The sequence below is a fragment of the Eptesicus fuscus genome, chromosome 1 (genome assembly GCF_027574615.1).
Source record: "Eptesicus fuscus isolate TK198812 chromosome 1, DD_ASM_mEF_20220401, whole genome shotgun sequence".
Taxonomy (NCBI): domain Eukaryota; kingdom Metazoa; phylum Chordata; class Mammalia; order Chiroptera; family Vespertilionidae; genus Eptesicus; species Eptesicus fuscus.
Genome location: NC_072473.1, coordinates 85,943,357 through 85,968,229, shown reverse-complemented (window position 1 = coordinate 85,968,229; position 24,873 = coordinate 85,943,357). Strand labels below are relative to the sequence as shown.

The 24,873-nt window shown below is 41.4% G+C and overlaps 1 protein-coding gene and 1 pseudogene across 1 annotated transcript; one reads left to right on the top strand and one right to left on the bottom strand.

Annotated features, from left to right (window-relative positions):
• Window positions 1-1,094: 1,094 nt before the first annotated feature.
• Window positions 1,095-24,011, top strand: IL13RA2 (interleukin 13 receptor subunit alpha 2). The gene is made up of 9 exons (XM_008156102.3): window positions 1,095-1,220; window positions 5,162-5,313; window positions 6,635-6,788; window positions 8,418-8,538; window positions 12,013-12,197; window positions 14,508-14,653; window positions 17,698-17,842; window positions 23,015-23,127; window positions 23,867-24,011. Exons 1-9 carry the CDS (start codon window positions 1,127-1,129, stop codon window positions 23,915-23,917), a joined length of 1,161 nt encoding a protein of 386 aa, XP_008154324.1. The 5' UTR covers window positions 1,095-1,126; the 3' UTR covers window positions 23,918-24,011.
• Window positions 8,094-8,253, bottom strand: LOC129149370 (short transmembrane mitochondrial protein 1-like; annotated as a pseudogene).
• Window positions 24,012-24,873: the final 862 nt, after the last annotated feature.

The window sequence follows — 24,873 nt, the reverse complement described above, 5'->3', positions numbered from 1 at the left end:
CCTGAACCACCCGCCCCGGAGATCTTATGAGATCTGACTGGTACACACACACACACACACACACACACACACACACACACACACACTATGCACATCCACACACTCCCTTCTCACTCCCTTACTCACTCACTCTCTCCCTCACTCCAGTTCTGCTAGCCACCATGTTGGAATCTCCAAAAAGATCATTAAATTTTTTTCTGTGGCAGTGAAATACTGCTTTAAGAAAAGGCTATTAAGTTCAGAATTCCCTTTCAGAGAGGTCATTTTTGCTACATCAGTGGAGAATGGTTTGGAGGCAGGAAAGACTGGATAAGGAGATCCTTGATGAAAAGATCCTCAGTTTAGAAAATGGTAGTAATAATTGAGATATTTGATGAGAGAGGGAGAAATTGAGGAAAACTCCCAGGTTTCTTGTTTGGGCAACTGGGAAGATGATGCCATTTACTGATACAGAAAACACAGGGAAGAATGAAACAGATATGAGAGATGATGATGATTTAATATTTATGAAGAAATGAACAAAGCTTTGTGTTATTTGAGGTTTTTGGTGTGGGTTCTGAGCATTCTTAGTAGTCAGGTAACTTTCAAATACTTTTTATTTCAAAAAAGTTTGTATTAGTGTTTTCTTTGTTGATAGGGGAGAGGGTTGCTATGGAGACTAATGATGTCATAATTCCCCAATCCCCCCCCCCCCCTCCTGTGAACCAGTTAGAGCACTCTGGTGGTTCTGGCTCAGTCTTCAGGCTGAAGGCTAAGTCATCCCATCCTGGCCACAGATGTAATGTATAGAAAAGTATGGGTGTGGGTGTGGGTGTGGGTGTGGGTGTGGGTGTGGGAGTTGGAGGCGGGTGAAGTGATACAGGTTTTGCTTTGTTTTCAGCCTTATAAGAAGGATGAGACTAGAATCCTCAATTTCCAAATATATTGGTTACAAACTTGATTTTCTTTTTTTGTTCATGGTTCAGAGAGGCACAATTTTCCCAAATCTTGGTAGGAAGGCATGCAGAAAGTTCCCAAATGTGTTTACAGTCACATTTAGTCATTTGGTTATTTGAAGTAAGATAAAGTTAAAATGTTGTATTTTTTTTTCTTAGAGTGGAATTTCAAGGTATTAAATTTTAGAGAAATGGCTTTCATTCATTTGGATGTCAGATGCCTATATGCCATTCTTATTTGCACAGCATTTGGCTCTACTTTGTCTTCAAACACTGAGATAAAAGGTAAACCAACAATGGAGAAGTTTTAAAATTAAGAATATTAACTGTCTTTTCAACCTGCCCTAAGAAAATGCATGACAAGTAGGTGGATTGTTATTGGGAATTAATTCAGGAAGTCCATGCACAAAAGATATGTGCTTACTAGTCAGCCTCATGTGTAAGGTAACTGATGATAAATATTTTGTGGGATAAAAGCCAAACTCAAGCCAAACTTAATAGCTATTTATACATGAGACTGACTAGTAAGAACATATCTTTTTGTTCATGGGCTTCCTGAATTAATTCCAAAACATTTCCAAAGGTGTTATATAGTCCTATCCAATGAATAGGTTAATTATCTGAAACCTCACTGCTTGGTACCCAACTAACTGAAACTTTCTTTAATTACCATCCTTAACTTTTGTTTAAAATCCTGCCACATTTTTTTTTCTGTGGATTTCTCCCCTTCACCTCAGTGTTATAAAGTATTAAAATGAACAACAGAGTAGAAATGAGAGGGATTTAGCCCTAGCTGATTTGGCCCAGTGGATAGAGCATCGGCCTGCAAACTGAAAGGTGCCAGGTTCGATTCCGGTCAAGGGCACATGCCTGGGTTGTGGGCTTGATCCCCAGTGGGGGACTTGCGGGAGGCAGCTGATCCATGATTCTCTCTCATCATGGATATTTCTCTCTCTCCCTCTTCCTTCTTCCTTCCTCTCTGAAATCAATGAAAACATTTTTTAAAACAAAGGAAATGAGAGGGATTTAAGAACAGAAAGGCAGCATGAGGGTCATAGTATAGTACTGCTAGCTTTTCTAGTACAAAAGTTTATAGAATACTAGAGGCCTGGTGCATGAAATTCGTGCACTCGTGGGGGGGCGTCCCTTAGCCCAGCCTGCGCTATCTCATAGTCTGGGAGACCTAAGCCAGCAGTTGGACATCCTTAGCACTGCTGTGGAGGCGGGAGAGGCTCCTGCCACCTCCGCTGCGCTCACCAGCTGTGAGGCTGACTCAGGGCTTCTGGCTGAGTGGCGCTCCCCCTGTGGGAGTGCACTGACCACTGGGGGCAGCTCCTGCCTTGAGCATTTGCCTCCTGCTGCTTAGTGCGTGTCATAGCAACCAGTCATTGTGCTGTTTAGTCAATTTGCATATTAGCCTTTTATTGTATAGGATTTGTTTGTTTTTGTTGGTTTTAAGTTACCAGATGGGGGAGTCATTGCCTCCCACTTCCTCTTCACCCAAAATAAAAGGGGCTGTTTCCAGGTGTCACTCTTTTCAGTCTGCCTTCCACTTCTTGAATCCTCTCAAAGAGTGGCCCTGGTTTGCCATACTCTAGGTATCACGCTGAACTTTAGTTTACTATTTAATTAATGAGACTAAACCAACAAGATCTGCCTAATCTTAAGGCCCTTAGTCATGTAGTTGTCTTTTATGTTTTCTACTAGAGGCCCGGTGCACGAAATTCGTGCACGGAGGGGCTGTGTCCCTCAGCTCAGCCTGCACCCTCTCCAATCTGGGACCCCTCGAGGGATGTCTGACCTCCCATTTAGGCCCAATCCCACCAGGATCAGGCCTAAACGAGCAGTTGAACATCCCTCTCACAATCCAGGACTGCTGGCTCTCAACCGCTTGCCTGCCTCTGCCTGATTGCCCCTAACCACTTCTGCCTGCCAGCCTGATCACCCCCTAACCACTCCCCTGCCAACCTGATCAACGCCTAATTGCTCCCAGGCTGGCCCGATTGCCCCTAACTGCCTTTTCCTGCAAGCCTGGTCACCCCTAACTGCCCTCCCCTGTCAGTCTGGTCACCCCTAACTATCCTCCCCTGTAGGCCTGGTCACCCCCAATTGCCCTCCCTGCTGGCCTGTGTCCCCCGCAACTGCCCTCCCCACAGGCCTGGGTCCCCCACAACTGCCCTCCCCTGCAGGCTGGGTCCTCCCCCCCAACTTCCCTCCCCTGTAGGCCTGGTAACCCCCAACTGCCCTCTCCTGCTATCCTGGTCCCTCCCAACAGCCCTCCCTTGCTGGCCTGGTCTCCCCCACCTGCCCTCCTCTGCTAGCCCAGTCACCCCTAACTGCCCTTCCTGCTGACCTGATTGCTCACAACTGCCCTCCCCTGCAGGCCTGCCCCCCCAACTGCCCTCCCCTGTAGGCCTGGTAACACCTAACTGCCCTTCCCTGCTGTCCTGATCCCCCAATGCCCTCCCCTGCTGGCCTCTTCTCCCCTAACTGCCCTCCCCTGTTGGCCTGGTTCCCCCCAATGCCCTCCCCTGCAGGCCTGGTCCCCACCCAACTGCCCTCCCCTGCAGGCCTGCCCCCCCCCCAACTGCTCTCCCCTGCAAGCCTGGGTCCCCCCCAATTGCCCTCCCTTGCTGGCCTGTCTCTCCAAAATGCCCTCCTCTGCTGGCCTGATCAACCCTAACTTCCCACAACTGCCCTCCTCTGCAGGCCATCTTGTGGTGGCCATTGTGTCCACATGAGGGCAGCCATCTTTGACCACATGGGGGAAGCCATCTTGTGACTTGGAGTGACAGTCAATTTGCATATTACTCTTTTATTAGATAGGATTGCTATTTTATATGTGCCATGATATTATATGGATATAGTATACACTGAATTAATACTGTTTGGTTCTTGCTATTAGAGAGATTTATGTACTAAAGTGTTCCCATCCTAGACCAAATTATGATCTATATGACCATAGAGATAACTCTGTGTTGAAATTTTTGTTTCTGTGAAAACTTAGTACCTAGCTAGACAAAATCACATTTTGCATATGTGATTTTTGAAAGAGGGGATAACTATATAGCAGCAATCCAGATTTTTAAACTGCTCTACTGAGATATAATTTTCTAAAAGACTAGAGGCCTGATGCACAAAAATCATGCAAGAGTAGGCCTTCCTTTTCCCAGCTGCCAGCACTGGCTTCCCTCTGGCACCTGGGACCCAGGATTCCCTCCGGCACCCAGGTCTTGGGCTTCCTTCTGGCCGCTGGCAGACACCTGGGACCCAGGCTTCCCTCGCAGCCCTAGCTGCGTCTGGAAAGTCATCTGGTCTAATGAACATATTATGTTTTTATTATTATAGATTTTTTTATTATTATTTCAGAGAGGAAGGGAGAGGGAGAGAGAATCATTGATCAGCTGCCACCTACATGCTCCCATCTGGGGATTGAGCCCACAACTTGGGCATGTGCCCAGACTGGTAATGGAACCGTGACTTCCTGGTTTATGGGTCGACACTCAACCACTGAGTCACACTGGCTGGGCAAGATATAGTTTACATACCATAAAACTCTCACTTTTAAAGTACATTGTTCTGTGGTTTTTAGTATATTCACAAAGTTGTGTAACAGCCACTAGTATCAAATTCTAGAATATTTACATCACTCCAAAAAGAAACCTCATATCCATTCAGCAGTCATGCCTCATTCTTCTTCCCCTCCAGCCCCTAGCAACCACTATCTGTTTTCTGTGTCAGTGGATTTGCCTATTCTGGATATTTTATATAAAGGGAATCATGTAATATGTGATTTTTTGTAGTAGCTTATTTCATTTAGCATTATGTTTTCTTTTTTTTAAAAAAATATATTTTATTGATTTTTTACAGAGAGGAAGGGAGAGGGATAGTGAGTTAGAGACATCGATGAGAGAGAAACATCGATCAGCTGCCTCCTGCACACTCCTTACTGGGTATGTGCCTGCAACCAAGGTACATGCCCTTGACCGGAATCGAACCTGGGACCCTTTAGTCCACAGGCCGAGGCTTTACCCACTGAGCCAAACTGGTTAGGGCTAGCTTTATGTTTTCAAGGTTCTTCATAGTGTAGCGTGTATCCATTTTATAGATGAACCACAGTTTATTTATCCATTCATCAGTTGATGGACATATGGAAGTAATCTATATTTAGCAATCTTTGTCATTAGATACAGGAAAAAAGTAAAAATATTTTAATTTTATTTCAGTTAATCCTCCTGAGGATTTTGAGATAGTGGATCCTGGATATTTAGGTTATCTCTATTTGCAATGGCAACCTCCACTGTTTCTGGATAATTGTGAGGAACACACAGTAGAATATGAATTAAAATACCGAAGCATTGATAGTGAAAACTGGAGGGTAAGTAAAGCATGCATTTGTGATATCAGAGCAATTATTAGTTTTCTTATGATTCCTGATGTCAGTGTCCACTCTAATTCCTGAATCTCAATAGCTATTATTAAGACATTTGTGCACTGGGGGGGCGGGGTGTCCCTCAGCCTGGGACCCCTCGGGGGATGTCTTCCTGGCAGTCAGACACCTCCCAAAGAGTCCTTAGTGCTGCCAAGGAGGCGGGAGAGGCTCCTGCCACCACTGCTGTGCTTGCCAGCCATGAGCCCAGCTTCTGGCTGAGCAGCGCTCCCCCTGTGGGAGTGCACTGACCACCAGGGGAAGCTCTTGCATTGATTGTCTGCCCCCTGCTGGTCAGTGCGCTTCATAGTGACCAGTCATTCCCCCGTTAAGTCAATTTGCACATTAGCCTTTTATTATGTAGAATAACAAGCCACCATGGTTGCTGCTCTCTACTGTGCTTCTTGCCACATCTATTTTCACCCCATTCAGTATTAAGACTACCATTGGAAGTATATAGAAAAATACTTGGTTCCATGGAATATGCACTTGAAGAATACTTATATATTTTATCATATTTCATAGTTACTTATATACCTGAATGTAGGTCTTATATATGCTACTCAACTGTGAGATTTTATTCTGTGGGAATCAAGCCTTATTTATCTCTGTACTTACCTCACAGAATATAACATGGTTCTTTGCATATATTATAGTAAGTTGAAATATTACCTATTTACATAGTCAACAAGCATGTTTATTTAAAGACTTCTGTTGTACAAGGAATTCTGTTACCTTCTTAATTCAGCTAGGTAGTTTCAAGGGGCAATTCAAATCATTTACTGGGCAACATTTTGTGCCAGGCACTCTGCTAGATATCAAGAATACAAGGATTAATGATATATGATTTTAGCCTAGGAGCTCACAATTTGTCTTGCTTTCTCCAGTTACCCACAATATTTTATATTATATTATTTCTGAAGAATTCACATGACATTTGAAAGGTATAAATCATTTGCCATGTAATATGTATATAGTATGTGAAAAGTATCTGTTGATTTCAAGTTGCTTAAAGCTCAAATCCTGCCACAGAGCCTTTTTATCTCATCCAGATTTTTTTGTTTTTTGAATGAGATATTAAGATTCAAATGATATCTTCAAATAATATACTGGTGAGTTCTGCCAGAAATATAACGGAGACATTGTATCACATGATGAATTTTATAGATATTGAAACTCCTCAGGGTATTAATGACCTATTAACCTTATTAATGTGGCTCATGATGCCACCACTGTTTCTAAGCTTGACTTTGTCTCATCTTTTTATCAGACTATCATCACTAAGAATCTCCTTTACAAAGACGGGTTTGATCTTAACAAAGGTGTTGAAGCAAAGATACATACAGTTCTACAAGGGCAATGCACAAATGGATCTGAAGTTCAGAGTTCATGGTCAGAAGCTAGTTATTGGACATCACCTCAAGGTTAAAATAAAGCTCTCCTTTCATATTTAATACTGTCAGAACAATCTATATAGGGAAAACTTTAACTCTTATACATGAGATTGCATGTACAGTTGAGAGTGTGGCACAAAATAGAATCCTTCTTAGGAGTGTGTGATTGGCCTTTCTGAATTCTTTATATTAGCAAACACATTTGGCAAAACCTACATCTTACCAGGCTAATATGGTTCCCAGTTTTGGGGTCATATTAATAAACATGCATGTGAGCATTTGCCAAATGTGTATATGCTTAGTTCTTGTGTATATGCTTTTAATAGTGCTTACACTAGTAAATGAGCCCTCAAAGATTTTTGATTTTGCAAGCCCCTTTGACGGTGAAGTGATTTCCAACAACTTCCCTTTGAAATATTCTTTTTTTCCAAACATGATGTATTAAAACATTTTTGTTTAATTTTTTCAAATGAACTAATTATACATTTGACAAATTACAATGATAATTTCTGATTACAGCAAAAAAAGTTTTCTTGTGAGAATCACTATAGTTATAATGTTGAAATATTTCTCTTAATGTGAAAAGGCATAAAATTTCCTTTATAGACAACTTGTCACTTACCCATCATGTAATGTCAAATGCTTCTATAATCCCTTAAAATAAGTATGATTCTTTTGAGAAAAAAGAGCCAGATCAAATGCATCATTAAGGAAAAACATGCATACTAAACTATGAAGTCTACTGAGGACATAGGCCATTATTTTTTAATTCCCCAATTCCTGATGGAGTTCTCAGAATATAGTTTCTCAGTTGATGAGTAGCAGCAAATTGATTTATTGGTTAAATTAGCAACTATGGAGTTATATATGTCAGTTATACTGAGAACAGTATAAAATAAATGGGTAATTTATCAGAAACTGGCTTCTAGATTTTAATTTTAGTGACCTTAAAATAACATAATTTAGTACCAAATGTTTAAACACCCATTATAATTGCTAACCTGTGAAGTAGCATTATTTATATCTGATCAGCTATACAAAACTCAATGATTTTTCTTTTGAGAAAGGCAGTGAAAAATCCCAAAGAATAAGGGAGAGACAGCTAATTAAAGATCATGTTTACTAATCTAGCACCATAATTCTAGTCTTAGGACCTCCCAAGGTGCTAGAAGGAGGAAGGGAAGAGGTGAGGATGTTGGGAAAGTAAGCATAGTTCTTACCTTGTGGCCCCATTTGTGCTCCAAGCAAAGGCTGAGACTGGACAGAAGACAGAAGCTTTGGTTCAGATGTAAAGAGGCCCTGGAGAAGAGTAGAGTCAGGATTTTCTGGAGCCAGTGCTGGAGTTGGCCTCATGAACTAGGGGGTTTCTTCTTGGCATCCATGTCCTTTTTAATTTATTCAAGTTTTTTAGCCAAGTTTAGCATGACATAATTTTGAGCCAGATACATTAAAACCAGGTTGCCAAAAGTAAATCCAACCAGGAACTGGAGCATGATGTCAGTGAAGATGGCGCCAAGGTCATCTTCTTGAAATATTCTTGATTATGCTGATTGCTAAATGAAATGGAGAGGTCAAAGGAAATGAAAAAAATTATACAGTGATTTCCGAAATGATTCATCACCATGCCTTTCAAGCATTTACAGTTCGTTTATTCCTTAGGAAATCTGGAAACTAAAATTCAGGATATGGATTGTATATATTACAACTGGCAATATTTACTGTGCTCTTGGAAACTTGGAATGGATGCCAACTTTGATACCAATTACTACTTGTTTTACTGGTAAGTATTTTTATAATAAGAATTCCATATTAGGAAAATATCTATTAAAGTTAATCCATAGTATGAGTAACTATATTTTCACTTAATTAAATTCATTATATTTTTCAGTGCTGTGTTTATGAAGTGTTTTTTACAATTATTTGGGTTTTATTTATTTTTTAAAATATATTTTTATTAATTTCAGAGAGGAAGGGAGAGGGAGAGAAACATCAATGATGAGAGATAATCATTAATCGGCTGCCTCCTGCATGCTCTCTACTGGAGATCAAGCATGCAACCTGGGCATGTTCCTCCCCGGTCCCCCCAGCCCAGACTGGGAATCAAACCCTGACCTCCTGGTTCATAGGTCAACATTCAACCACTGAGCCACACCAGCTGGGCTGTTTAGGGTTTTAAATGGGAGTAAGTAGGTTTAGGCTGTGGCTTCTGGAAGGTACTCTATGTGTGATATAAGGAATGCAATCACTGTTTCTACACTAGATTAAATTTTGTATTCTTGAGATAGATGGGAGTTATAACCTAAACAAATTGACATGTTTTTGAATAAGCAAGTACCTATTAAGACTGGATTCTTTTTCTGACTTTCTTATCTTTGGTAACCATCCCTGAGACTTTGAAACTTAGAGCCAGCTTGAATCTTCTATCTCCTTCATTCCTTAGTTGTTTCATGATAACACTGATCATGTCCTGAAACTCCTTTGCAAGGTCATATATCTGTCCTTTACTTTCTGTCTCTTCTGTAAGAACACTACTTTAGGCTCATCTCATCCCAAACCTGCATGATTTCCATAGCACCCCAAATGATGGTCCCTCTACTGCCAATCTCTCCCTTCCCATTCATTCTGCACATTGTAGCCAAATTTATCTTCCTATACTGCAATATGCATATGCCACTCTTTTGCTCCACTGGCTACTCATTGCCTCCAGTATAAAATCTAAACTGCCATTCAAGTCTCTGCCTCACTGTATCACTGCCTTTCCAGCGTTACCTTCTACTATCACCACTGTGAATGTTCCTTTCCATTAAGAGTAGACCCATCTCTACATTTTTTCCCCTCACACATGGTTATGCTCTTTTTTTAAAAAAAATGTTTATTGTTGAAAGTATTACATATGTCCCCTTTTATCTCCCATTGACCCCTTAGAACCCGCCCTCCAACCCGCCCCCCCCCGCCCCAACACCCCAGGCCTCCACCACAGGTTATGTATATCTGCATACAAGTTCTTTGGTTGATTTCTTCCCAACCAACCACCATCCCCTGATGTTATGCTCCTTTATGTCTTATGTGCATTGCTATCTGGAATGACCTCTGGCTCTCCCTTTTACAAATTTTTAAAAAAATCTTTATTGTTGAATTTTTTTTAAATATATTTTTATTGATTTCAGAGAGGAAGGGAGAGGGAGAGATAGAAACATCAATGATGAGAGAGAATCATTGATTGGCTGCCTCCTGCATGCCCCTCACTGGGTATCAAACCCGCAACCTAGGCATATGCCCTGATTTGGAATCGAACCCTGGCCGGGAATCGAACTGTGACTTCCTGGTTCATAGGTTGACTCTCAACCACTGAGCCACACCAACCAGGCTCTGGCTTTTCTGATGTTAATATCTATCTATCTATCTATCTATCTATCTATCTATCTATCTATCTCTTTAATCCTCACCTGAGGATATTTTTCCTATTGATTTTTAGGGAGAGTGGAAGAGAGAAGGAAAGAGAGAAACATTGATGTAAGAGAAACACATCAATTGGTGGTCTCCTTCATGCGCCCTGACCAGGACCCTGGCCAGGGAGGAGTCTGAAACCAAGTACATGCCTTTACAGAAATCAAACCTGGGACCCTTTGGTCTACAGGCTGACGTTCTATCCACTGAGCCAAACTGGCTAGGGCCTGAGGTTTATCTCTTGATGTGTATTATATCCTCAGAGAATTTTCATTTATTTTATTAAAAACTAGAGGCCCGGTGCATGAAATTCGTGCACGGGGGGGTGATGGTGTCCCTCTGCCCGGCCTAAACCCTCTCCAATCCGGGACCCCTTGGGGGATGTCCAACTGTCAGTTTAGGTCCGATCTCTGCCGGATCAGCCCTAAACCTGCAGTCAGACATGCCTCTTGCAATCCAGGACTGCTGGCTCCCAACTGCTTGCCTGCCTGCCAGCCTGATCACCCCTAACCACTCCGCCTGCCTGACTGATGCCCCTAACTGCTCCTCTGCCTGCCTGAGCACCCCTAACCGCCTCTGTCTGCCTGCCTGATCGTCCCTAACCACGTCTGCCTGCCTGCCTGATTGCCCTAACTGCTCTCCCCTGCTGGCCTGATCCTCCTAACTGCTCTGCCCTGCCAACCTGATCCCCCTAACTGCCTCTGCCTTGGCCCCACCACCGTGGCTTTGTCAGGAAGAACGTCCGGAAGGTCGTCTGGAAGATGTCTGGTCTAATTAGTATATTACCCTTTTTTAGTATAGATAACAATATTTTGTAAATCTGCTTTCTTCAAATGTAAGTTCTCCAGTACAATATAAAAAAGGAAGTATGATTTAGCATAAGTTTTGCTGCAAATCACAAAATTTCATCCCTTTTTTATTGCTGAGTAATATTTATATATATCACATCTTTATCCATTCATCTATTGATAGACACCTAGGTTGCTTCCAAAGCTTGTCTATTGTAAATAATGCTTCAGTGAACATAGGGTGCAGATATCTTTTCAAATTAGTGTTTTATTTTCTTTGTATAAATATCCAGAAGTGCAAATTGGTGTGTCATATGGTAGTTCTAGTTTTAATTTTTTTGAGGAACCTCCATAATGTTTTCCATATTATCTGCACCAATTTATAATTTCACCAACAGTGCATAAGGGTTGCCAGAGGAGAAGAGGCTTGGAGAATGGTGAAAAAAGTGAAAGGGAAAAAGAGGTACAAACTTTCAGCTATAAAATAAATAAGCCACAGAAATGTAGTGTACCGTACAGGGAATATAGTTAATAATTGTAATAACTTTGCATGGTGACAGACGGTTACTGGACTTATTGTGATTATCATTCTGTAAGGTATACAAATGTTGAATCTATGTTGTATATCTGAAACTAAGATAATATTATAAACCAACTATAATAATAAAAAAAGGCAGTATAATCCAGAATTATATAAATTTCTGGTTTTCTTAATAGAAATCTTACTCTTTGATTCACAAATCCTGTTGGTGAGTCAACATAAACTTGTGTTATTTTTGACATTTTGTGAAGGTTCCCATCAGATTGTAAGCTCCATGAAATCATGGGCTATGTCTGCTTTCCTTACTGTGGAATCCTTAGCATTTATCATAGGATCTGGTACATAGTTGGTACTCAATAAACATTGCATGTTATTAAGTGATTTTTAATTCACTTAGTAACTCAAGATAATTGAAAATTGGGCACAACAATATCAGAAGATATCAGTAAAACAATTCTTACAAAACTTCCCTTTACAGGTATGAGGGCTTGGACCATGCATTACAGTGTTCTGATTACATTGAGGATAATGGAAAAAATATTGGATGCAGTTTTCCCTATTTGGAGGAACCAGACTATAAAGATTTCTACATCTGTGTTAATGGATCATCAAAATCCCAGCTTATCAGACCCAGCTATTTCATTTTTCAGCTTCAAAATATAGGTGACGTAAACAAACAACTTCAAAATGTTTCTAGTTTAAGCCATTTACAACCACTTGGAAGAGAAGAGATAGACATAGAGAGAGATAGAGATAGAGATAGAGTTGATAGAGATAGAGATATAAAGATAGATACCTACTAAAATGTAAAGCCAGAAAAATGAAGGCCAACAAAGCAATCAAGGGAACTCTTATTAAATATAAAAGTATGGAAGATAAATAATTGAATGATGGGTAAAGTGTCATTTTCATTTAGAACTCACAATCTACTACCCAGCTTCAAAGGGTTGGTCTGCTATACAGTATTATTGTCTAGTGCTAGTGATGGAGTAATCATGGAATTACTTAGTTCCAGGTCTCAATAAGCATATATTGGGATATTTTCTGAGTCTGTGTTCTTATCTCTAACAGTTACAACAATGACAGGTTCTAGAGTCAGCCACACTGTGGTCTGAATCTTGGATTTACCACTTTTTAGCTATATGGCCTTGGGCAAGATACTTTTAACAACTATTTAATTTCCTCATCAGTAAAATGAGGATAATAAAGGACTACCTCATAGATTTATTGTGAAATATGAATGAATTTATGATATAACATCCCTGGTTCAGTGCCTGAGACATCATAAGCTCTAAATAAGTTAGCTATGGTTGTGTTGTTTCTATGATTGTAGTAGTTGTTTCTAATGGATAAAAATTTTTCCTCTACCATTCTAGGTTCTTTAATAATTAATAATTAAATTGATATAATAATTAAATTGATATAAGACAGATTTATAGGGGAAAAAACAAATTTAATTACATATGTGTGAGAGCCTCACATAGATATGAGAGGTCCAAAGACAATAAGGCAATTGAGGCTTATATGCTGTCCTGAGCTAAGGAGAAGAGGCTAAGGGTCTGGGACTTCAAAGGGAAGGAAAACAATTCACAGGAAGATGGGAAGAGTAAAGGTTTGGTAAATAAATGTTTGCAATGCCATACAGAGACAGTGGGACACAGAAAGGATTTAGAACAAATAATCCCTGCCAGCTTGCCCCAGCTCACCACACCTGGCCCATACTCTTTGTAGTTATCTCTGGTGATAGCTCTCTTCCTGGACCAGGCTATCTATTTAAATTCTCTTAATCAGTTAAGGGGAGGTTAAAAAAAGTAAAAGAAATAAAACTATTCCTGAGTCTTTTGGACCTTGATTGTCTTCAGCTCAGAACAATCCACGTGTTGAAGTGGCGCATTTTGGAGCAATGTATTCTACATCCCTTCACTACAAAATGAAAAAAAAAAAAAAAACAATGGCTGTAATGATTAGGATCTTCTAACTTTTCTCTTGGGCTTTAATATTTGTCAATATGTGACTCACCAAAAATTACTTTCCAAAATAACCAAGATTTATTAATAGCCCAAACTTGGTTGGCAAGCAACTTCGATTTTCATTCACATTATAGAGAATGGTCTTGAGCCACCTGATTTATCCTGAAGGCTTAGGTTACTAGGTTTGATACCATTGTAATTAGCTAGTTATTAATAATAGGAAGAAACAAAAGAAAGCCATATGTTATAAGCATGGCCATCTGGGCAGCTTCACCAGGAAGCTATAACTTTACACTCGCCAGGGAACCACTGGTCCATTCCCTGCAGATCACTGGAAGGGAGAGGGGGAATGGACATATGCTCAATGAGTTGGGATGAGGTACTTGCTGCCAGTCAAACCTAGGAACAGAGATCAATGACTAGAGGGGGTGGAGCCAATGCAAGCCCACAAAAATTTGGAGATACATATCCCAAAACAAAGGAGTTCATATTCTTGGCTCTTGGTTATTGGCTCTTGGCTCTTGGTGGTCTTGGCAGCCTTGGCTCTCTTGCTCCTCTGGCTTTGCTCCTACCTATGTTCCCTCCATAGCCATGTGGCCTTGCAGACCCCATATGCAATGGACTGATAGACTGCAGTTCAGAACACAAACTAACCCAGCCTGATGCTGGGTTAGACTGTGAAAATATGGAATGGAAACTCTGAGCAATGGCTTTAATTCTAGCCCTGCTAAAGGCACAGCTGGACCTTTTCCTTGGCAGGATAGAGGGAAATGGGACCTTGGAAACTCAGGAACTTAACTCCACACAAATAAATTCCACTCATTCTACCATGTGAGTCTCAGGAAATTCTTTTTCTTGTGATATTGCAAGAAACCCACATACCCCTGGCAACAGGTGGGGACAGGGAGAGCTCCCCTCAATAACTGGTTTCCTTTGCTTTAATAAGTGCTACTACTAAACTTCAGTAACCTCCATGTTGAAATGGTTTCCTTTTGCTTTTCAGTTAAACCTTTGCCACCAGATTATCTTAATATTATTGTGAAGAACTCAGAGGATATTAACCTGGAATGGAACATACCTAAAGGACCCATTCCAGCAAATTGTTTCATTTATGAAATTAAGTTCACAGAAGATGATACTACTTGGGTGGTATGAACATTATATTTATTTGGGAAAATCATAAATCTAGCCTTTTAAATAAAATAGCAAACATGAAAACCAATCAATTGATAGTCACACGATGAATAGAATGTGATGTTTATGTTATTTTAATTTCCAAAAATTCAAATCATCTAGTGGACAAAAGAAAGACTTTTGCTGTCTGAAAGTATAATCAATCATACCAATTTCAAACCTACATAGGACCTGAGATATAATCCAGTCACTTATTTTCAATAATGTGTCAATAAATTAAAGTTGCCAAGTACATGAAAAAGATGGATTATGAAAAGATCTCAGAAAGAAAGAAAGAAAGAAAGAAAGAAAGAAAGAAAGAAAGAAAGAAAGAAAGAGGAAAGAAAGAAAACATAAAAACCTCTTCTTGAGCAATTGCCATAAGGTCAAAATTAGAGTTTGGTTGTGCTTCCTGAGAATTGCTTGTAGCAAGGAAGAGAGGCTAAGTGGGGAAGTAGGCGATGTTTGCAAGACCGATTACCCTCCAGCATCAACAATGTGGTGATGATTCCTTTAGCCTCACATTGTTATATGTTAATTTTATTCATTGGTTTCCAATTTAGAGGATGGTGGAGATTAGGTGAGGCATTAGTTCTAATCGATTTATTTAATAAACATGAGAAAAATGGAGTTGAATTGATTTACAAGTTCCAAGGAAGTGAATTGATTTACAGTCAAATTACATAGCTAGAACTAAAATCCAGATCTTATTCCCAGTCCACTTTAACCAGAGAAAAAGTTACAATAAAAGCAAAGCTGTTATTTTGGATGAGAAACACTCTTCAGCTCTTTGAAATGTAAAATTAAAGTAATTGCTTCAGTAATTTTTTTTTCCTTTGAGGTCATCCAGCTTTGTGTTCTCATGTCTGCAAGGGTAGTTTCATGCCAAGCCCTGAGCACTGCTACACGGGTCTTATAGCAGTTAACTAAAATAAGAATAAAGCGGGGGGGGGGGGAGTCTCATGTGTATGAATTTTATAGTTTTCATAGAAACAACATTCACATGATGGCTGTCTTTTTCTAATTCTGTGTATGTAGCATTTTCCAGTTCATGGAATCTGGGAAATTTGACACCAATCCAAATACTGGGTGTTATAAACACCAAAGCTACCTAGCAATTTTGCCCTGTCACACATGCCCTTTACTTAAGGTGACCAGATTTTAACATTGGTAAAGCGGAACACCATTGACGGGGGGTGGTGGTGGGGGGTCTTTTTTTCTTTCTTTTTTTAAAAAAATACATTTTATTGATTTTTTACAGAGAGGAAGAGTGAGGGATAGAGAGTTAGAAACATCGATGAGAGAGAAACATCGATCAGCTGCCTCCTGCACACTCCTTACTAGGTATGTGCCCGCAACCAAGGTACATGTCCTTGACTGGAATCGAACCTGGGACCCTTGAGTCCGCAGGCCGACGCTCTATCCACTAAGCCAAACCGGTTTCAGCCGGGGGTGGGGGGGTTCTTGATTAAAAATTTGGTCTATATTGTAATCGCTTTTGTTTTTTTTAATAAAAGGAAATTCACTTCTTAGATCATCATTGAATTTGCATCCTCTTTTCTTACTCATTATGTTAAAAATCTAAAAAAAAAATTAAAATTATATTATAAATTATTATATACATATTGCTTAAAAACACAGTAAGTAGGTACATAATTACATGAACATATTTTATTGTTGTTTATAAATTAAATTAATTTGATTGTTATAAGGTAACTATATTTTAAAAATTATTTTAATCCTATATTTCTTTCTAAATAATAACAATACTAACTTGTATTATTTTTCCTATGAATTTGCCGTAACGTAAGTCGTGTCACTTTCAAGGCTGGCGCTAGACTTTTTGCCGCCACTATAAAATATAAATAATATGAGTACTATCTGCTAAATTCAAGAAAATTTATGTATTTATGAAATAAATAAATAAATAAATTACTTACCTAAATGATCTGAATAGCTGATTTGGAATGACATCACTTGTTTAACTAGATTACTAGCACGCAGTACGATGTGTATCATCTGAGAGACAGTTACAAAATGTTTTCGTCATTGCCAATCCCAAAAAATGCCATTGTTCATTAAGTCCAAACAATGGTGGTCGAATTCTAACAACTGATCAACAATGCGAACTTTGATAAGCAGTTCTCGATAATCAGTTCTCAACAATTATTTGTTATTATTAAAGTTTAACATTATAAAATTAACAAAAATAATATAAAACTCATATCCTGGCTAAATAGCCACATGGCCGCCGAAAACCGTATATTCCCTTCCCGTTCTCCCGCTGTTCCCTAGCTTGTTGTGCATTCTTTCCAAAAATTGGGACTTTTTTAAAACGCCGCAGGATGTGGGACAAATTGTTAAAAATCGGGACTGTTCCGTCAAAAGCGGGACGTCTGGTCACCTTACCTTTACTGCATGTGATCCATTATCCTATATAATAAAGGGGTAATATACAAATCAACCGAATTGCAGAATGACCGGTTGTTATGATGCGCACTGACCACCAGGGGGCAGACGCTTAACACAGGAGCTGCCCCCCTGGTGGTCAGTGTGCTCCCACAGGGGGAGCGCCGCTCAGCCGGAAGCCGGGCTCACAGCTGCTGAGCACAGCGGCAGTGGCAAGAGCCTCTCCCGCCTCCACGGCAGTGCTAAGGGTGTCTGACTGATGGCTTAGGCTTGCTCCCTGCTATCACTCAGACATCCCCCGAGGGCTCCTGGCCTGTGAGAGGGCACAGGCCAGACTGAGGGATCCCACCCATGAGTGCATGAATTTCATGCACCAGGCCTCTAGTTACTATAGAAAAAATGTAAAATATAGATAAGGAAGGGAAGGGGGAAAAAAGGAACCCACCTTACAGAGAGATAATCACTGTTAGGGTTTTGGTATATACATTTGTAGTCATTTGATGCACATATCTTATGTAACAAAACCCACTTTGAAATTGACAAAATAAATGGGATTGGTCTAGCTGCAATTAGATCAAATAATGCCATCTTATTTTTTCCTTGACTTTTAGACTACCACATTTGAAAATGAAATGTATGTCACAAGAACATCAAATGAAAGCCAAGAAGTATGCTTTTTAGTGAGAAGCAAAATGAATGTTTATTGCACAGATGATGGAATTTGGAGTGAATGGAGTGAAATAGAATGCTGGAGAGGTATGAGATAAAAGAATAGCAACTAAATAACTGGAGCAATATACTAGTAAAATTAATTTTCTTTCAGTGTATTTTGTAATTATGGAAATAAAAAGGCTCTTTCATATAGCCTATAATCAGAGAAGATAAATTAGCAAGCACCTCAATGGAACATAGATTAATGGAAAATCTAATATTCAGTTTTAACTAGGAATAATTTAACATTTAATTAAGAGCCTTGTTATATTTCTATTATCAACAATCTGGTGTTTCTGATGGTCAATAAAGAGAACATACTAGTTCTTTTTTGGAGGAACCTATATTAACAATATATTCTTATGCTTTTAATTTTTAAGAGAACAGAAATCTTAAAACAAGGATACATCAGCATATACTTGTTTTTGAGTGTCTAGTAATGTGTCTAATGAATATTTTTCTAATTAATATGAAATCATTAGTAAAATACATATTCCATTCCCTTCCAACACTGATTTAAAGTGACATGATAAAATATATATTGAAATAGAAATGTAAACTAAAAAAGCCTTGAGAATGAGACAAAATATCATAATAAATTAACTAACATTGCTCTTTCAGGTATATAGGTATATAAATATATATACAGAAAATATATATATATACAGATATAGATACAAACAGATACTGGCATTTCTATCTATCATTCATCTCCTTTCATGTTTCATTATACTAAAACTAGAGGCCCGGTGCACGAAATTTGTGCACGGGGTGGGGGATATCCCTCCCAGCCTGCACCCTCTCCAATCTGGGACCCCTTGGGGGATGTCTGACTCCCAGTTTAGGCCTGATCCAGCAGTCAGACATCACTCTCACAATCCAAGACTGCTGGCTCCTAACCACTAGCCTGCCTGGCTGCCTGACTTCCCCCAACCGCTCCCTTGCCGGCCTGATTGACACCTAACTGCCCCCCTGCCAGCCCGATCACCTCCAACTTCCCTCCCCTGTAGGCTTGGTCACCCCCAAACTGCCCTCCCCTGCAGATCTGGTTGCCCCCAACTGCCCTCCCTGCAGGCCTGGTTCCCTCCAACTGCCCTCCCCTGCCAGCTTGGTCGCCCCTAACTGCCCTCCCCTACTGGCCTGGTCGCCCCCAACTGCCCTCTCCTGCTGGCCTGATCTCATCCCCAATGACCTCCACTGCATGCCCAGTCGTTCCCAACTGCCCTCCCTTGCTGGCCTGATCTCACCCACAACTGCCCTCCCCCACAGACCTGTCCTCCCCTACTGCCCTCCCCTACAGGCCTGGTCACCCACAACTGCCCTCCCTGCTGGCCTGGTTGCCCCAAACTGCCCTCTCCTGCTGGCCCAATCACCCCCAACTACCCTCCCCTGCTGGCTTGTTCACCCACAACTGCCCTCCCCTGCTGGCCCAATCACCCCTAACTGCCCTCCCTGCTGGCCTATTCACCCACAACTGCCCTCCCCTGCTGGCCTGTTCGCTCCCAACTGCCCTCCCTTGCCAGCCAGATCACCCACAACTGCACTCCCCTGACAGCTTGGTTGCCCCTAACTGCCCTCCCCTACTGGCCTGGTTGCCCCCAACTGCCATCCCCTGCAGGCCGGGTCCCCCCAAACTGCCCTCCCTTGCAGATCTGGTCACCCCCAACTGCCCTCCCTGCAGGCCTGGTTCCCTCCAACTGCCCTCCCCTGCCATCTTGGTTGCCCCTAACTGCCCTCCCTTACTGGCCTGGTCGCCCCCAACTGTCCTCTCCTGCTGGCCTGGTCTCATTCCCAACTGACCTCCACTGCAGGCCCTGTCTTTCCCAACTGCCCTCCCCTGCCAGCCTGGTTGCCCCCAACTTCCCTCCCCTGCTGGCCTGGTCCCCCCCAACTGCCCTCCCCACAGGCCTGTCCTCCCTTACTGCCCTCCCCTACAGGCCTGGTCACCCCCAACTGCCCTCCCTGCTGGCCTGGTTGCCTCCAACTGCCCTCCCCTGCTGGCCCGATCACCCCCAACTGCCCTCCCCTGCTGGCCTGTTCACCCACAACTGCCCTTCCCTGCTGGCCTGTTCGCTCCCAACTGCCCTCCATTGCCAGCCAGATTGCCCACAACTACACTCCCCTGACAGCTTGGTCACCCCTAACTGCCCTCCCTGCCAGCCTGGTTGCCCCCAACTTCCCTCCCCTGCTGGCCTGGTCCCTCCCAACTGCCATCCCCCACAGGCCTGTCCTCCCTTACTGCCCTCCCCCACAGACCTGTCCTCCCCTACTGCCCTCCCCTACAGGCCTGGTCACCCCCAACTGCCCTCCGTGCTGGCCTGGTTGCCCTCAACTGCCCTCCCCTGCTGGCCTGTTCACCCACAACTGCCCTCCCCTGCTGGCCTGTTCGCTCCCAACTGCCCTCCCTTGCCAGCCAGATCACCCACAACTGCACTCCCCTGACAGCTTGGTCACCCCTAACTGCCCTCCCTTACTGGCCTGGTCGCCCCCAACTGCCCTCTCCTGCTGGCCTGATCTCATCCCCAACTGCCCTCCACTGCAGGCCCGGTCGCTCCCAACTGCCCTCCCCTGCAGGCCTGGTTGCTCCCAACTGCCCTCCACTGCAGGCCTGGTCACCTCCCAACTGTCCTCCCCTGCAAGGCTGGTCACCCATAACTGTCCTCCCCTGCAGACCTGATCATCCCCAACTGTCCTCCCCTGCAGGCCTTTCCTCCCCTACTGCCATTCCTTGCAGGTCTGTTCACCCCCAACTGGCCTCCCTGCTGGCCTGGTCACAACCAACTGCCCTTCCCTGCAGGCCTGGTTACCCCCAACTGCCCTTCCCCGCCGGCCCAATTGCCCCCAACTGCCCTCCCCTGCTGGCTTGTTCACCCACAACTGCCCTCCCCTGCTGGCCTGTTCGCTCCCAACTGCCCTCCCTTGCCAGCCAGATCACCCACAACTGCACTCCTCTGCCAGCCGTCTTGTGGTGACCATCTTGTGGTGGCCATCTTGTGATAACATCATGTCGGCCATCTTGTGATGATGTCATGTGACACTACATAGGCTTTTATTATATAGGATTGCTGTTTGACTACTTATATTTATATCTATTAATATACTGCTATCATTGTTCTCTTTCACTTATCAAATATTTATTAAGCACACTTTTCAGGCATGAGAGATACAGCAATAAAAAACATCCCTGTCCTCATGAAATTTATATTTTATTCCCAAGTTGAGTAGAGATAAGCAACAAAGAAGCCAAATATATCGCATAATCACTAAGGGCCATGGAGAAAAAATAGAGAGAGGGAGAACTCAATTAACCAAGAGATCATATGAAATCAGAATGAGCACCTACTGGTTCTACTTTTTTCTTTTTGTCACTGCTATAAAAAATCTGAGGCTCTATGGGAATGGCATTGAGAAAGTCATGTCCTAAATATCTTGTTATTTGTCAATTCATAGTTTATGGTGAGTTTTTAACCACATCCTCAAAATATACATCTTTTTATGTATTTTACATGTAGTCTTAACCATGATATTGATGACTGAGATTTCTTTTTCCCTGATGGGTATCTCTTGGTAAATTCTTAATAACTTTGGGTTCAGAGTCAATAATTTCCTGATATGCATGTGGTCTTAGTTCTTTAGGCTATTTTTTTTTATTGATTTCAGAGAGGAAGGGTGAGGGAGAGAGAGAGAGAAACATCAATGATGAGAGATAATCATTGACCGGCTGCCTCCTGCACACCCCCTACTGGGGGGATCGAGCTTGCAACCCAGGCATGTGCCCTTGACCGGAATGGAACCTGGGACCTTTCCATCCACATGCAGACGCTCTATCCATTGAGCCAAACCAGCTAAGGCTTTAGGCTATTTTTTTTAAAAAACAAAACCATGTTTGTATTGATTTCAGAGAGGAAGGAAGAGGGAGTTAGAAACATGGATGATGGGAGAGAATCATTTATTGGCTGCCTCCTGCATGCCCCTACTGGGGATGAAGCTCACAACCCAGGCATGTGCCCTGACCAGGAGTCAAACTGTCACCTCCTGGTTCATAGGTTGAAGCTCAACCACTTAGCCATGCTGGCTGGGCTTGGATTGATTCTATATAGAGAGAAAGCAACTGGAACTTCAGGAAAGAAGCTTGCTTTCCCACTGTTTTTTGCATGCCAAAAACTTACACTATTAGTCATTTCTCTGGATTATATCCTGGCAAATCTTAACTGAACTGACCATATGAATTTAACTTAGTACAAAATAAGATCCTAAGGGAATAGGACAAAGAAAAAGGTAGGGCTGGGGGTGGGTAGGTTTAAGTGCAGGTAAAGCCTAGGATTCAAGATGCTCTCTAGTAGTACTACAAAACAAGTGAGAGATACTAGTTTTGAAGGACAGGCTTTGTCTTTTTGTTCGTTTGTTTTTAAACATGTTTTATTTATTACAGAGAGGAGGGGTGAGGTATAGAGAGATAGAAACATCAATGATGAGAGAATCATTGATCAACTGCCTCCTGCATGCCCCCTACTGGGGATTGAGTCCACAACCTGGACATGTGCCCTGATGGGGGATCAAACCGTGACCTCCTGGTTTATAGGTCGATGCTCAACCACTGAGCTGCACCAGATGGGTTACTTTTTAAGTCTGCCTAGTTATTGCTCATTTTTTTGCTATGTAGAAGAACCATTGAAAGTTCATCCCTAAAAGAGAAAAACCTTATATCTTTAGTCACTGAAATGTGAGACAACTTTAAAATCATGACCTTTAAAGACTAGGTCTATTATTGGACTTCTATTGAAGACCAGCTCTTGCTCACTATTGCATTATATGATATAAACATTTGACTTATTAAGAGTAAAGAGATACATAAGATATGTTTATCTTATCACTTGGCTAATGTTTTATCATTTTGTTCATATGAAAAATTTACAAGGTCAATTTTTAAACAAAACATATTAGAAAATAAGAATTGGGCTTTGGGTAGCTATTTTTCCAAGTGAAATGAAGAGATGTCACAGTCCAGTAAGGTAGTTGTTCTATATAAAAAGTGCACAAATGAAAGGAATGCTATATCCAACAGAACTGTGGTATCTATGTAATGGCAAAGATGCAGCAGTTTCTGAGTTAAAACTCAGCTCTTCACCATTTACTAGATTATTTATTAAAAATTTTTGTTTAAAAATTAACTAAACATCTAACCCTTCCCCCTTTTTATGTGATTTTTCCATCTAGGTGTCCAGCAGGAGGAAATCTTAACTTTCTTGATACCATTTGCTTTTATCTTATTTTTAATTTTGTTAATAACTTGTATGCTTATGAATAAGCAAAAAGCTTTACAGAGAATGGTAAGTTGTATAACATTATAATACCCACTCTGGGACAGTAGATAACAAAAATATGTCCTGCATTTAGGACTGATTGACCTGCATTTTATGATTTAGCCTGCACACTCTGGGTGTACAATTGATATATGGATTGTGATAATGTCTTCAGAAAATATAACAATTTAAAAATTAACCCTAAAAAGCTACATTTTGGGGTGGATTTACTTTTGCTGAAATAAAAGAATAATGCTTTAGAACATGATATACTATTTACCTTTAGATTAGGGGGAATACAAGGAAAGAGTTACTGGAGAAAAGGAAGGATAAAGTGACTTAAAATGGACATACTCTGAAATATATTACTAATATACCATAGGCATAGGATCACAGAAATTCAAAATCAGGGTGCCTAACCTTTAAGAGCTCATTTTGTAGTTTAGGGAGATAAAATTCATACAAAAATATAACCTGAATTATGAGCTGATGTTAGATGATTGCTATTTGAGTTGTATAGATAATGTAATAGAATTTCAGAAGGTGAATCACTGTGGCTTGGAGGGATTTCAGGAGGAATTGTGACTTGGAGGAAAATATCTCAAAGTCAAGTCTTTTAAAGATAGAGAGCTGTGAATGTGTATGCAAGGTTTCACTTTATTTCTCTGCTGAATGCTTTTTTTGCATATTCCCGTGAATTATTAAGTCAAATAGTTTGTGTTATTAATGACTATTTGTTGATAATGAAGCTCTCTTTTAATTTCAGATTTTTCAGAAAAAACAAGAAGTTTTTTCTCGTCAAGAGACACTCTGTTGACTCAGTCATTTCGTCTTATGGCCAAATGTTAACTATGAGTCTTATTGAACTGAATTTTCTCTACAAGTGTTGAATAAATCTGATTATAAAGGCATTGTTATATTTAAGTATTTCGAGCACTCAAAACCTCAAGTAGCAGTACATTTTCTAGATTCTATTCACATGGTTTTTCCTTATTAATCCATGGTGAGAGTGCTGCACATACTACAGAAGTCAAGGGATGGGTCAGATTCTATTCAGTGATGTATTAAATGTTAGCAGTGGAAATATGGCACCTGGTGTTAACCTCAGTTCAGCAACCTCAGTTCTTGAGTTCTGGCTAAGAGAAGAAAGAATTCAGAGCCAAGACTCAAATTATAACAGAAAGTTTATTTAGAGTATCACAGGAATAGTAGAAGGGCCTTTGGTGCATAGGAGAATGAGGGAGAAAGATATGAACTTTGGGCGTGCCTCAGAAAAGAGAGAGTGTCTGTGTCCTAGGGAAAGATGGGGGTGAGGAACCACAGGGTATGCTCCATAGTGAGAACCTTGCTGGTCCTTCATCCTGAGGGCTTTTATTTGAGGTCTCAGTGGAGGATTTCAATAGAATATTCATCAGCTTTCCAGGTGTGTCTCCTCAAGTCTTTGTCTCCACTGATTGGTTGGCACTAGGGGAGGGGCTCATTAGTCAATGAAGCTGGTCCTGATGTCAGCCAAAGCATCGTTCCACCTGGTTTTGCTGCTTTACTGGGCCTGGAGCTGAAACAGAGCTGAGGCCTAGCTGTCAACTCCAGTGGTTAATGCTTAAGGGAGTGGTTGCCCGTTGCTAGGCACCCAGGCTCTCCACCCTGGTGACCCTCTTCACCTGGCCCATCTTTCCTGCCCTGCTCATGCCTATATAAGTGCCTACTGCATTAATAAAATAATGTGATGTTGCAATTTGCACTAAGCCATAGAGATAGTGTTCAATCTTGAAA

Bases quoted from the DNA above. Each gene is read 5' to 3' on its own strand.
- IL13RA2 (XM_008156102.3), top strand. From the start codon at position 1,127: ATGGCTTTCATTCATTTGGATGTCAGATGCCTATATGCCATTCTTATT. The intron at 14,654-17,697 runs GTATGAACATTA...CTTGACTTTTAG, and splicing joins AAGATGATACTACTTGGGTG to ACTACCACATTTGAAAATGA. The intron at 23,128-23,866 runs GTAAGTTGTATA...TTTTAATTTCAG, and splicing joins AAAAAGCTTTACAGAGAATG to ATTTTTCAGAAAAAACAAGA.